Source organism: Parasteatoda tepidariorum, chromosome 7 (genome assembly GCF_043381705.1).
Source record: "Parasteatoda tepidariorum isolate YZ-2023 chromosome 7, CAS_Ptep_4.0, whole genome shotgun sequence".
NCBI classification, from domain to species: Eukaryota; Metazoa; Arthropoda; class Arachnida; order Araneae; family Theridiidae; genus Parasteatoda; species Parasteatoda tepidariorum.
The window spans coordinates 66,111,804-66,127,517 of record NC_092210.1 but is presented as its reverse complement, the minus strand read 5'-3'; the positions used below and the strand labels follow the sequence as shown (position 1 = coordinate 66,127,517).

The 15,714-nt window shown below is 27.6% G+C and overlaps 1 protein-coding gene across 1 annotated transcript in view; it reads left to right on the top strand.

Annotated features, from left to right (window-relative positions):
• The window catches only part of LOC122270638 (uncharacterized), a 68,790-nt gene that overhangs the window by 42,088 nt on the left and 10,988 nt on the right, over nucleotides 1–15,714 (top strand). Inside the window, exons 2-4 of the mRNA XM_071183792.1 lie at nucleotides 7,358–7,563; nucleotides 9,575–9,710; nucleotides 14,655–14,794. Of these exons, the coding sequence (XP_071039893.1) occupies nucleotides 7,358–7,563; nucleotides 9,575–9,710; nucleotides 14,655–14,794 (482 nt within the window). The remainder of the gene's footprint in view (nucleotides 1–7,357; nucleotides 7,564–9,574; nucleotides 9,711–14,654; nucleotides 14,795–15,714) is intronic.

Below are 15,714 nucleotides of genomic sequence, written 5' to 3'. Positions count from 1 at the left end.
GTTTTCGGAATATATCAGCAGAAATTCTTCAATAAACGAGCAAATTGTAAATTTTGTGGCAGAGTACAAGACATTGACCACCTCATAAAATTTTGTCCCAAATTCCAGAGGATCCGTGGCAGAAAATGGGATCAATACACTCAACATCAACTTTATGCTGATATTGACTGCAGGGAGAAAATCATCGAAATTCTTAAATATACCCTCGATGATCTGCTTGCCCCTGCGAGCACACCTGACTAATTTTATCTGGTTTTATTTTTAAACTTTCGGCTTTTAGGTTTTCTGGTTTTAAATTTCTGCTTTTAGTATTTTACTTCGGCACTTGCCGTTTCCATGACTTTATTCTCCCCTTGAACTGGCATCTTCATTATACATGGGACATTCGAAATGAAATCTTGCTCTTGGTCAAATTCAGCACCCTCTGTCTTTCCTGGTGTCATCTTAGAACATTTTTAATCTTAGAGGCACTTAGCCTTGAAAGGGAGACACTTGAACTTTTAGTCGACTATTTTAATTATTCTATTAATCTTATTTTACTCTTATTTGTTTTTAACGTGGTTTTTCATATTTTACCATTTGATGTTTTACCTGACCTTACTTTGATATGTTTTTACCTATATTTTTGACACTTTTATTGTCGGTTGATTTTATCCACTTTGATGTTTTAAGCACTTTTAATTTTTATACTGTTTTATTTTTATTTTATTTTTTCGATTTTGGAATTTTTCTTATGTGTTTCAATCTTTTTAATTTTGTACTTTTACTTTTCTGTAGTTTTGTAGTGTTTAGTTCACGTGCAAACGGGTGAAACCTTTATCCGCAAACTCCATCGGGGGTAGATCGGTTACTATTGGTCTTACCTAATTATAAGAATGAAGTTATTTTTATTGTTTTTCAATCAAAGTTTACACCGATTTACAAGCACTGACATAAAATGAAATATCTCTCAAATTGAACTCGTCAACTGTTTGCAAAAATGAATCTGTATTTTTCACGATTGGTTTGGGAATCAAAATTTTGTTAAACAATAATTAGTTAAACTATTCAGCTAATTGGAAGCCAGCAATCTTCTGTTCCACTCTCGTACATGTATTTTATTTTTTTCTTTACTGCCCTAGCTTTAATGCTGAAATTTACTCGTATGATTTATTTCAAAATACAATTTGAATCACTCTTTGAAACAACAAGCAAGGAAATATTCGTATATAGGTAGTTTGTTTAACTTATTAAAGAAAATTCCTTCAAGATGCAAATTGTGAGACCATGGGACATTCAAAAACCTGCCACGTAATTATATTCTTTAACTCAATTAACTCTCATTGATAATTAACAATGATAATTAACAATTCTGCTTGGGAAAAAATCATCAATTTTATAATTTAAGCTACTGTTGAAGATTGACATAGTAGAAGACGATTATTATCAAAGAACATAATTTAAATTTCTGTTGAAGTCATATTTAACCAGGTTGGCAGAAACACAAAATTAAAAAGGGACATATTGCGTTGATAGTTCACGTTTTTCTCTCTGTTTTTTAAAAGAATTAATAGAACATTCCTTTTCTTCTTTTTTGTTGAACTTTCTTGTGTTTTTTCTCACAGGGTGAAATATTTTTGTTAAATTAAACATTAAAAGTTTATTTGTTTTTGCTTCGCAATATTTTTTCTGTGCTACATTTATGTTTTTAATTTAGTAGTTAAGAATAAAAGGTTCTTTTATTTTGGTAACTGCAACAACTACACTTCTGAGTTATTCAACAAGTGTAAAACAGGTTTTCTACAGTCTGAAGAACTTTTTGAACATGGTATAAAATTTGTAGGACTCAAAATAATTTAACTGGAGATTAACTACTTACGGTAATGATAATTAAATGATTAACTTCTTATCAAAAACTCTAAATTAAATGAAATATCTTAAGATATTACAGCTGTCGAATTAATCAAAACCAAATGTTAGAAAAATAATATTTAAAAAGCATTCCTTAGAAACATTCATCAAAGTAGTTGAAATTTAACGCACATCTTATTATTTATGATTGATTAGCTGTGACGGTAAACGCCGAGAAAACTGAAAAAAACTTATATATTTTATGTTTTTTTAAGCAAATAGTGAAATTGGAATGCATTAAATTAATAATCATAGTTTAAATATTAAATAATAATAATACTTTAAGTAATGGAATAATATTTTAAGTACTAATAATATTAAGCAATTTAAGATAAATTTTCAATTTTAATTCTAAATTTTATAAAGATAAAAACCCATCGGAAGATATTCACTGATTTTAAAATTTCTTATTTCAGCGAATAGAAGATGAAAATAAAAACTCATGATAACTTTTTATAGTTACTTTTATTTTATTTTTCATGCCGTTTGTCCTTTTCGACTTTAGTACTGATGATTGAAAACCTCGTAAAAGCTCTACTTTTTAAGTAAAAAGTATATACCTAAAGGTTTCTATAAAATAATCAATAAAGTCATTGGGGAAATATTAAGTTTGATCGAATGAAGCCAAAATAAATCTTTTCATTTTCAAAGACTTAAAAAAATTTTATGAAAAGAAATCACTTTTAGTTGAAAAGACTATTGTTGATTTCGGAACAATTTAAGGACAAATGAAACTAGTTTGAACTTTGTTGTGGATAAGGCTTTTAAATACTTTACAAGTACTCGCATTAAATATTTTTATTATAAAGGCAATAATACTTGATATGAACAATAATACAAATTTTAATCAAATAATGCGAATTTATAAATCAATAATAATATCTGTTCATCATTAATAAAAAGATTCAATTTAATAAAAAAAAACAAGATTTTTTCAGCTTGATTAATTCTCGTTTCTTAAGAACATTTATTTTGTGGCAACGCTGTAATTATTGTGAAACGAAATTATGAAAATTCGTTCTGAGAGATCCATCCGTTTCGTAACTAAAGTATTTTTTTTTTTTTTTTTTGATTTCGTATATTTTTTCTTTTTTATATTTATAAGTATATAATTATTTTACAGTATTTTTCCTACTTCCCCTTTACTTTATCATATTTTACAGCATTTTTAAGTATGCAAAAATAAATCTGAAAAATAATATAATATGTTTTTTTTTTTCGGAAAAAATTGTTGGTGCAGGTTTTCGTAGTTTTTTCCTACTATGAATAAATACCGAAAACAGTATACGAGATGAGTTGCAAAATTTATGATAGAATGATGATCATATTTCTTTAAAAAACCAATTATTATTAAAAACTCCCCTTTAAAAACATAGCCTATCATTGTTATACCACACGATATAATATATCGAGGTTATAAAATATAATAATATCACGGTTATATTATGACCGTGCATTATATACGTGTTTTTATATTTAAAAAAAAAAACTTTTTCAATAATTTTTTTATATGGTTGATGCCTATTAAACAAAACAAAAAATTTCTTTATATTCAACTGAAAATATATATGTATAAATATTTAAAACAGCGCCATTCAGTGAAGTCTTAGTTTAACTACTTCAAAATATGTTTCTGATAAACTATAAAATATAATATCTAACTTTTAAGAAAAAATTGCATATTCACTATTATTACTTTCATAACCCAACCGAAAACATTAAACTAATATATTTATATACTTATATATTATTATGGCAGCTCACGCTAAAAATGAAATGATACTATTCTATGAAGTTATGACTGAATTTCCTCATCGGTCACTCGATACAAATATATATCACACAGAAAGCCAAAATGATAGCTTTGTTTTCTTTTCTAAATCCCTAACGTATGGGAACCGGCACACCTGTTACTATATGAGAGAAAAGAGAGTTAGAAACCTGCCTTCACAATTATGCACGTTTTATACACCCCTCTTTTTGGTGTTTATTGGTAGCTGGCTGTTCTTTCTACAAAGAATGAATTTTTTATCAGTTTGAATAGAATAGTTTTGACACTTTTGAGAAACGCCACCTTTTGAATATTAATTCAACAAGAAGAGTAAATGAAGCCGCTGTTGGTCACGTGATCTTCCGAGGTCTTGTCATAAGTTCTACGAAGATCGATTGCTCAAAAACTTTGGCCAACGAAAGCGAAGTTACTTTTTTTTTTTTACAATTTTGACATGATGTTATTTTCTTCCTTTTTCCTAAGACGATGGTACTTGTAATTATTCATTCTAACTTTATTTATCGATGTCCTTTAACCAAAATATATAAGAATCTAATGTATCAAGAATATTTGTATATGCGCATATTATCAATATGTCGAGTTAGCAGCACAAGTAAATAAGTAATTCATTAAATATTAAAATCTGTATTTATATTTCATGAAAAGAGCAGTTTTATAGTCCGATGCTTGTTGTTTAAATTTCTGAAAGAAGTTTAAAAAAAGGATTGTAACTAAGTCTTTGATCGTTTAAAATTTGTTCTGTATTTATTAATACTTTCTTCTTTAAAAATATAACATTTTAACTTTAACGTATAACATTAAAAATATAGCATAAATTGCAACATTGAGATTTAACATCAGGCATTCAAACTATGGTTATTATTCTTTAATAGAAGCTATTGTATAATTGCTGATTCAATCCAAACTTTAAACTGAAATACTGAAATTTAAAAAAAAAATACATGGATTAAACTTTAGCGTTAAATACTTCTTTTCAGAATTTAGTTGGACTAAATTGCCTGGATTCTACATTGCTCCATTGTAATTCTCTGTTGCAAAATATTAGTTAATATTTAATAAATTAGACACATATGTTTGTATAACGCTAAAACGATAAGAAAAATTGAAACGCAGTGTAAAAACTTTGGTTCAAATCATGGTAAAAGTACTGGCACTCAAGGGATAATTTCTTCTTACCGTAAAATTATTTTTTACCGAAACATGCTACGGAACAAAACAAACCTGATATACCGTATTTTGTCAGTAATAATTACAGTAAAGTCATTGATTGAACCGAAGTATTTTACGGCTAATACACCCAAAGTGCAAGTACTTTATATCGTAATTTGTTCTGAAATATATTCCAATTTGGAAGATATTGAGTAATTTTTTCACCATTTTTGAATCTATATTGCAAAAATACTTAGTTCATGTAGCTGTTGCATGTGGAAAAAAAATCTTTTATAAAGAATTAAAAAAAAATAACTTCACTCATTGTAATTTCACAAAAGCATCTTAATTTGGAAATTATGATTTTAAAAAAAAGCTATGATCACTGAATTAGAGCTAAAAGCCTTTCAAAGTACATTACAATTATGCACGCTCTATATGCTGTTTTATGCACATTTTAAAGGAACCCTTCGTTTAGAACGCGGCAGAGTCTCATTATTTCCTTATGTATCGAAATTTATTTTTAGGAAAAATGGGCGAATTCTCTTTGTCCTTGGGATCCCAGATAAGACATTTTCAAGTCCCATCATCACGAATGTGTTGCATTATTCACAAGGAAAGGCTTCGAAATATTTTCTCCAATAAATTATCAGTCTGATAGGTATTGCACAGTGTAATAATGAGGGAAAATGATATGGGAAAAATGGGTCAGGGAAGAGTAATGAAAGTGTCCAACAATAAAAAAAAATTGTTGAAAACTGTAGAAATAAAGGAAATGCGCTGCTTAACAGTGTAATTAAATTAGACATTAAAAAACCTTTAAAATTTTACTTGCAAGTTAGCAAAATATAAATTACGAGGTAACATAATCATAAAAAATATCCATTAAAATTCAGATAATTCTCAAATCATATCTTTTTAACGGTGGTAACTATATACAACTACAGTTGTGCTGGAGTCACAAATTTAAAAACACAAAAATGTGGAAATCAATTCGCAATGAACTTCAAAGGTATTTTCATTCTATTCAACTGTATTCGCGTCATCAGACTGAGCACAGAAGAAATCAACTTTACACGGAAATGCAGTTTTAGAAGGTAATCAAGAAATTTTAAAACCACTTTCAAATAACTTCCCAACATCTATTATTTTTCATCAAAAAGTAGCACTCAAATTTTCCAATAATTATCGTTGCATCTATATCATACGCAATCTGATATCTTATCATCATCTAATCTAATCTCATGTTATGTAATCAAAAAATCACACCTTTTTCTAAACATAAACAAACTTAGGTAATTTTTCAGAAAAAGAACTTATTAGAAATATATCTAATGGACATTTCCGCATGTTTTCTCGTTTTATACATTAAAATCTGGAAGGATTTAAAGAGTAAAACAGGAAGTTCAATATGGGAAGATTAGCTTATAGCTTGCATAGAGGAAAAAAACTTGAAGATTCAAAATGGGTAAAAGTGCAATGCTCGAGTACACCCTCTAGCCGATAGGCTATTTTCAGGTTTTTACTTATTAAGTTTTCATTTAGTTCTATCAGAATCATAGGTAGAGTAGGATGTTATTTTTTTAGCAGCAAATAAAAAGCAAAATTTCTTTAAAGAAAGGGCTGAAAAACTTGAAAAACTGACCCAGAACATTGGTCAATCTTTCTGAAACAGAACGCACCCAACATTTGAAGAACAATTTCTCAATAGTTTTTACCTTTCCATTGTTGACTTATGCCTGTTTTAGGCGGAGGGGGGGCGATTGTTCTCGTTTTCCAGTGGCGCCATCTATGGCCAAGAATTTACCTCAACAACATAACTTCCGATTTCGTAGTCGCATGCTGTTACAGATGTGTGTATTAAGGTAAAATAATTTTTTTTTGTCTTAAATGCATTACAAATTGAAGTAAAGTCATCATTGCTTACCTCATTCCTATGGATAAATGTGATTTCAGAGTGTGCGGAACTGTAAAAGTAATGGAATATTCTTCTTCTTTATAGAATAGTATATATTTCTGTATCTATATAATTCGAAAAACATCAGTAAAGAATCATCCGAATTACTTGAAATAGTATAATTTGAATCAGTAAAGAATCGTCTCAAGTAACAACGCCCCCTATAGGTCGCTGCGTTCACGAATTGAGTACTTCTACAAAATAAAAGAGGTAAGCTATTCCATTAGCTTATCTACAATTACCTGACAAATATATAAGCTTCACACTGATAGTTTAAAACTAAATGGATAAACTGTTAACTAATTTTTTTTTAAATTCTAAATAATAACCAAGATGATCAAAAAAGCATTCAATCCCTATCTTTTTAACTATTGTTTGGCATCCAAAATACAAAAAAAAATTGGCCAAGTAGCACAGGTTGACGTCAATATGGAGTACTTCAGACTTTCTGTGCAATGCGGATTTCTCAGACAAAATATTAAGATAAAATTTCTCATAACATCTAAAATGAATATTATTAAATCCATATAAATTGCTTTCCTTAATGGTTTTTATTACTTTTCTTTCAGATTGCACATCTCTCAAATTGCGAGATTTCAGTGTTCCTCCTGTCGTTATGTTGGGTGATCCCGTTTGGTTCAACTGTTCGTATGATTTAGAAAGAGATAAACTTTATTCCATAAAGTGGCATAAAAACAATGTGGAATTTTATAGGTATTTACCAGCTGATAATCCTCCGGGACAAAAATATGAATTACCTGGGATTCACTTAGAGGTTCGAAAATTTTTACTTTTATTACTTGCCTCTCTTTTTTTCATATTATATCTTTAATGCTTTTTTGTAACGATTTAGGTAGCAAGCAAATAATTTTTAGAAAATTATACTTTAAATTAAATTTTTAGAATGAAGTACTGATTAATAGCCTAACTTTAAATGTGTGTACTTTTTTATGCTCTTAAAATTATATAATGTATACTTTTTGTTTTGTTCAAATGTAGAAGGACAGAACTGCAATTAATTAATATATTTATTATTTTTAACTGTTGAATTAAGCTATTTTTTCTCATTTATGATCAAACAAAACGAAAACATTTCAATAAAAAAGTTCAGTTCCTTGGCATGAAAGAATGAAGTCGTGTAAACTGGGAGTAATTTTAGAGATGCATGGAGGAAGCGGTTAGCACAGTGCGAATTCACAGAATTCAGCAAACTTTAAATATAACGTGTCTTAAACTGGGGACGCTTGTATTGAATTCACGGTAATATCGATGGTAAATTTTACATATGACCTTTTCTTATTGAAAATCAATTTCTAGCAAAAGTAAAGAAGTTACTCATCTTCAATATACTTTCAATTCATTTAATTTTTACTATCGTGAACCATTTAATAATGCTAAGAAATGTTAAAGTATATCTGTTACTATATTATCACATTTCCATCTGAGTCATTCATAAAAAAAAAACAAGTTAAGACTATAAAATTTCTCGTAATTTTAATATTATATTAAAATATTATAACTTGAGTCAACAATATGAAGGGAGTTTCTATATGCGCTTAAAGCTGAAATTAAATCCGAAATAACGTATTGATGCTTATAAATTAAAATTTTATTTTAAAAATGTATAATTGTTGAAAAATTTTTAAGTTAGAAACCAATTCCGTGTAAGGTAAGCTAACCAGTGAAGGAACACTTAAGCTTCGCTTGCCTTTGGAAAAATCATATTAATTTCAAAATTCGTAATTTTAGTTAAATGACAGTGTCAACCTATTTGTTACTAAATGCAAATTACGTAAAAAAATTGCAAAGAGATTACATAATATTGTTTTAAAGTTTTGGAGGTTCAAATAACAAGTAGTAAGAAGACCAAGTGAAGGAACAGCTCTTACCAGTGAATGAACACCCAGTAAAGAAACACTTAATTTTGGTTATTTTTTAATGCTCTTTATGAATTTATAAGCCATACAAATATTTAAAAACAAGCATATGTTTGAAATTATAACATATAAATACTTGGAAAAGGTTGACTTTTTTTGTAATTATGAATTGAAAATTAAAATGTCAGCATATTAGCATACTGTTCATTCACTGGGAAATCCATGCCCAGTAAAGGAACATGCCTGTTCCCTCACTGATTAGAAGTTGTTTTTCGTATTTTTAACATACTTTTGATGCGGAACATCACTAAAGGTACAAGAAAATTAAAGTTTATCTTTTATTTTCATTAACTTAGAAAAAACCCAGTAAAGGAACACTTGTTCCTTCACTGGTTTTTCATCGTTTGGTGATCCAGTGAATAAACACCCCCTTATCTCAGTACTTGATTATGCTATGGTGCTTTAAAAAAAATAAAACGTAACTTCAATAACTATATTTTGAATTCTCTTTTTCACAGTGAGAAAAATAAAACTATTACATGCAATTAATACCACTTCAAACATATACAAGCAAACACTCATCTTATAATTTCTTCAAAGAAACAATGTGTTTCAGAGATAATGACAAATTCAAAAAATTTTCCAGAGAAGTCTATTTGACCAGGTAATCCAAAACATTGCTAGATGACTTCCTATTGTTTGGCAGTAAGCTATTGTTACCAATCAATCGAAAGAAAAACTTTCAAATTCTTATTTTTAATCAATATATATGAAATGTTCCTTCACTGGGTAATGTTCCTTCACTGCTTGGTTTTTCCACTATCATAAATAGTTTCTTCCTGAACATGATATTTTGACGTACTACAAAATTTTTAATTTTCTTTAGTAATATATAAAATATTATTTCAGTTAGATCACAGTTTTGAAGGGCACATCTACATGAGTAGAACTGACATTAATTCTGAAGGAATATATAGATGTGAAGTTTCAACAGAAGCACCCTTCTTTCGAACAGTCAAAGGAGAGAGGGAAATGAAAGTTTATGGTAAGTACGAATTAATGTTTAAGCATCTTATTAAAATTTAGTGCTGCGGGTCATTAAGATTGCATCATAGTCCGTGAAAATCTGATCATGAAATCAAAAGTTTTTAGGGAGTTCCACATTTTATTTTGTGCAGTGTGAAGTGCATTTAAAAAGTGAACATCTTGATCATTTTTATCATATTGTAACTGGGACTCAGCTTTAAAGATAAAACATCATTATGTCTCAAAGTGCTAATTAATTAGTGCTAACAATAATTTAAGTCATGAAATTAGACAAAGACTAAACATAAAGACAGACATGAAGTCATGTGGAACAGAAATAAACTTATAAATCATCGAAGTTGTCAGGTACACATAAAAAATATATCATGGTTACAATAAAATGCATAATAATAATAAATACAAATAACAAATATAAGTTAACTGAAGAAGTATCGATTACTTACGTTGTTATTTGCAAAACCTGCATAATATTTCGTAACTGTAGCTTAAATATTTAGGGAGATAAAGACATTTTCATAAAGAATAATTTTTGTCTTGCGTTTTTTTACCATGACCTAACATATTCAATGAAATTTAACAATTAAACAATTTAACAATTCAAAGTTATTGTCTTAAAATGAGAAAAAAAATAATAAGTAAAAACTGAGCAAGAGTATTTATAGAGGTTTTCCATTTCAAATTGTAATCAATATACAAAGCTAAATGTCTAATACTTTTGACACGTTCCAACATGTGACATTAGCAATCATTACTTTTACTGCTGCAAGAAAATGAGTGAAATTAATGCTGAAGTTAATCTTAAAATTGGTTTTAATGCAGAATATAAATATTATAATGAACACGCAATTATTATTTTTTTCTAAAAAAGTATTGATGAAAATAAAAAAGATTTTAATATGATTGCAAAGCTTTAAAGCTAAGTAATTATCACCGCAAACTTAAAAAAAAAACATTAATTCTTATTTGTCTTCACAGTTAGAATTACTTCACTCAATTTAACTTATTCAGAATAAACCCGAAATAAGTTTACTTTTCCCCAAAGAGTTATCGAGGATGTTTGGATGACTGGATAAACCAAAATACAAACATCCTCTTCAATACATTTTTTATATGAATCTAATTAATTAAACGTAACAATTGGCCTTGATAATTTTAAAAATTACTGAAAATGGTCCATCAGCTCAGATGAATAAAGTCGTATTCTTTCATCCGAACATCCAAATTGAAAGAGAAAATAAACCCGAGAAAGCTTTTAAGGAAATTAAATAGTTTATCTTAATTTATTACAGTTTTCAACGCTTTTTATAGTAGAATAAAGAAAATACTACTCCTACTTTATAAATCTCGAAGCAACTCTTAGAATTTATATTCTGTATAACTCTTTGTGGAGTACACTTTTAAATTTTACGATATGGAATAAACATATATTTTTTACGTGCAATTAATACACGTTGTAAAGAGTTTATTCGTATTTTGGGAAATCAAATTTTATTTACTTATTTAACTAGGAAAAGTCAAGATAAGCATCAGCCATATCAGTATCAGTAAGATAAGTATCAGTGCAAGCAGAATTACGTGAATGTATTTCACTGACTTTTTCTGTCATTGTGTTATAGATATTATGTGTTTTGTTTTTCCTCTGGTTCTTTTATTTCATTTTGCTACTTTATAATACATAATTTTCTCCTTTTATTAGAATATTTTATCTATAATTTTCCTGAAATTGCATGAAAATATATTCTCTCGAATTGGCATATAGTAGATGCATTTCTAATAAAATATAAATCTTAGATTAAAACTTCTAGAATTTATATTCTGCAGAATTCTTTGAAGAAAGTATTTTTAAACTTTAAATAGTAAAAATAAGGATTTTTACATCCGGAAGAAATGCTTTGTAAAGAGTTCTTTTGCATTTTAGCAAATATGTATGATATGACTTATTCAAGCAACTTTCTTCATTCCATAATTTAAATATATTGAATATGCTATTAGTCACATTCTAGCATGAAATTTTATTTATTTATCTAATCTGAAAAATTCAAGAGGAGTATTAGCAGTATCGTTATGAAAAGTATAAAAAAAAAGGTCATGGGACTTTTTCATCATCCTTTTTTATTTATTTTTGTAAGATAAAATATGTATATACCTTTGTTCTGATTCTTTAATTTAATTTTTTTCATTTTATAATCCATAATTTTTACCTTTTATTATGATGTTTTACTTATTATTGGATACTGCATCCAAATCTATTTATCACAACTCGAGTTAGCATTTATTTGTACCTATATTTAAGAGTAAAGAGATTTATTAGTATTACGTCATGTAAAATAACATTTCTGATACCTTTTTCGAATATGTAAAATAATATTAATAAAAAATTTGAATAAAAAATATGTATAAAATAATCTGAAAGGTACCATTTTCAGTGAAACCTCCTGGAAAGCTCACCTCGGTGTAGCGACCACCTCTATTTACGACCACTTTTGGGATTGTCAATGTTAATGGTTCCTGGGGGTGACCTCAAATATGTTAATTATTTAGGGCTAACTATTAATTAAGTTTCGAAATAGGACATAAAAACGTACTTTCTCTGAATAAACATTTTTTTCTTCCCTATTTGGATTCCTAACCTTCAAAATATAGGGTTGGCCGCAATCTCGGAAATATGGTCCCCATAGTTTGATCAAGAGAGCGATAAGAAGTTCGGACCCCTTAATGTTAATTTCACTTTTTGCGTTTTAAGTCATATTTTCAAAACTAATAAAGCAATTCAAAAAGGAATTTCACACACTCATAAAACCCGTTAACCCAAAGATAATTTCATGCAAGAAATATTTTTAATAATTGTTTTTTATTATATAATTTAATTGTGAATGAACAAATTTTGAATTATGAGGTATACATTTTTTATTCCATATTAATCTACGTACTTTTCTGTTGCTAAATCGAAAGTTTCAACAGTTTTTATTTAATGGAAGCCGAGAAAAATTAAAATTAATTATTTTTCAAAAAATAAATTGGCGGCAATGAAGAAATATTTAAATGGGGTGATTAATATTTAAATGAAGATAACTTACGAGAAACTTAACTTACCTGCACGTAGTGTAAAATTTCATTCATATTTTTTTTCGCTAATAACCGATTATCCTTTTTTTTTAATTATGAAATACGATGTATGTGCTTTAGTTTCTAAAAATACATTCGTATTTTAATAAAGAGATTTGAATAAAACATTTTATTGCATAAAAAGCGTTTTATTATATGAATGTCGAGTTTTATAAAAGTATGTTTCTGATATAATGTGATTATACATCAGATTGTGATTATACTTAATGTGATTATATTTCATTTCTTAGCTTCTTTGTTTTCAATAATTGAGACAATTTTAATAATATGTATATATTTGGAATGATATATTTATCAATTTCTTCAATAAATATTTTATAATTAATAATGCGAATACGTAGTCATTATTTTTAAGCATCTTAAAATTTCGCAACATCTTATATCTCCTCATAATCTTAAAATAATTTTTTTTAATCATCTTTCCGTGCGTGCTTCGCAAAATTATTTTACGAACAATATGATTTAATTTTAACCCTTCTCAAAATCTTATTCTGTAAGCTGTCATTTATCTTATATTAATAATCTTATATTAATACGTTTATGATCTACTTATTTGCTTCGTTAATATTTCTTGTTTTGATATTTTTTCGTGTTTCCTTTACCGCATTTGGTGCAGAGGTTTACTCGGTCGCTAAGAGCGGTATATCCTCTCTTAAAGATTTTCTTCAAGATTAAGTTTTCTAAAAATATTTAAAAACATTTCATACATTACCAAGTTGCAATTAGACATTCTATAGAAAACCAAGCAACTCCTAAAAATTCTATTATTTTATACTTTTCCAACTGATCTTAAACATTCTAAATAATGACTTCGTATTCTGTATAAAAATATTTTTTAAAGAAATAAAAGTAAAGTATTAAGTAAAAATCTGTTTTTAAATTTGAAAAAAATATTAACTAAATTACTCTAAATCTAAACAAATTTACGAATTTTTCCTGGCACTTAAACTGCAATTTAAAAAATGATCTTCCTGTGAAAATCGTTGAAAGTTAGTTGCATATATTATACTAATTAAACTTAAAATTATTTTCCTTTTGCCGAAAATACATTTTAGAAACCTTTCCTTTTTGTACGTCTAAAAAACCAGCTATGTAGTTGTTACATAACATAAATTAAGTCTGCTATGCAGAAGAATATTGGGTTCTCAAGAAAATAATTTCAGATTTTCAGTGTAAAATAATACTCAATTTCTTCAATACAAAAAAAAGAAATTAGCTTCAAACAGACAACATCTTTCATTCTGTTAGATGACTTTTTCCAATTTTTTGATCCCATGCTCATAGAACTTCTGCGTCTTATCAGATAAAAACTCAACCACGTGCAGTTTGAAGACATCGATATTGCTAAAGTTTTTATCATTTAAAAAAGCTTTAGTAAACTTCAAAATAAATGGTAATCCGTACCAATATTTTCGTACATGCCGCTAAGAATGCGTGATTCCTCATATAGCCCTACCTTGCTCCATCGGATTTTTATTTATTTCAAAATTCGCAAAATTTCCTAAACGGTAAAAGTTTCAGCAATGACGATGACCGCATTCGGTGGAGTTTTTAGCTAATAAGGAGCAGGTGTTCAATGAGCTCAGAATCATGAACTAACCGGAAAAATTAAAAAAGATATTCAAACAGAATGAAAGATCTTTGAATGCCTGAAATTTATTTCTTATATAGAAAAAAAATTGAGTTTTATTTCGCACTAAAAATCCAAAACTACGTTCTTGTCAATTCAATAGTTATAATTTTTATGTTTTTCTGATTTCTCCTTGGAAATTCTAATATTTAAACATTAATTTTAGAATTTGCATGTTCTTCTTAGTTAATCCAAAACATCCTCCTGAAATAAAGAATGTAAAACATCAATACTATAATGGTGAAACGGTGAATGTCACTTGTGTTTCCTCTCCATCAAGACCAGCTGTGTTTTTAAAATGGTGGATAAATGACCAAGAGGTAATTTTTAATTTAAAATGAACATTTCATTGTTGCAAATTTCTTATTTTAGATTAAAATCTATTTTAGACTATTTTTATTTGACAATCAAATATTGAGTTCAAATACATTTAGGGCTTTAATAGAAAACATTTTCAAGTATAATTTTTTTTACCTACTTAAACTACATTACAAAGACGTCGTAATAGTGAGGTATGATTAGAAATCACTTAAAGCTCAGCCCATTAAGGACTCAAAAAAGTTCCGTGAGCATTCAAAAAACATTTTTAATCAAAATTTCAATTTCTTTAAAAAATGAAGTAAAAATTTTAATACATTTTTTCGCTATCAATCTAAGACTATAAATCTAAGCAGTAGTCTACACATTTGTAGAACTTTTCATAGAAATTAAAAGTTGGATAATAAGATGTAGTTAAACATTTTACATGATTATACAATGGGTTAGTAAACACAAAACTCTTAGCTGCTAAAGGTTCTGCTCCCATTATAGCAATTTTATAAATTAAATAATAATATAAAATTAAAATTTGAAAAAATTTTATTTAAAACGTTAAAGAAATCGTTCTTTAGACTTAATCAGATAAAAAACCCACTTATTTACTTCTATAACCTGTGGGCCTCTTACGAAAAGAGAATATATAAAAAACTATACAAATTGTTTCATTCAGATCCCTTTAAATTTTGATACGGCTTTGTTACATTTGTTCAAATGAAACAATGCATTGTTAAATGGTAAAAAGAAAATGAAAAACATCTTTTGCCTCACTACAACTATGTGATAAACTCAAACATTTATTAGGGATGTAATTGAGACTCAGACCTTTAATTTGAAATATGTTTAGTCCAGCATAAAATAATTACACTCACATGAGATTTAAGGGTAACTTATTATTATTATTATTAATATTATCATTGTTATATATATA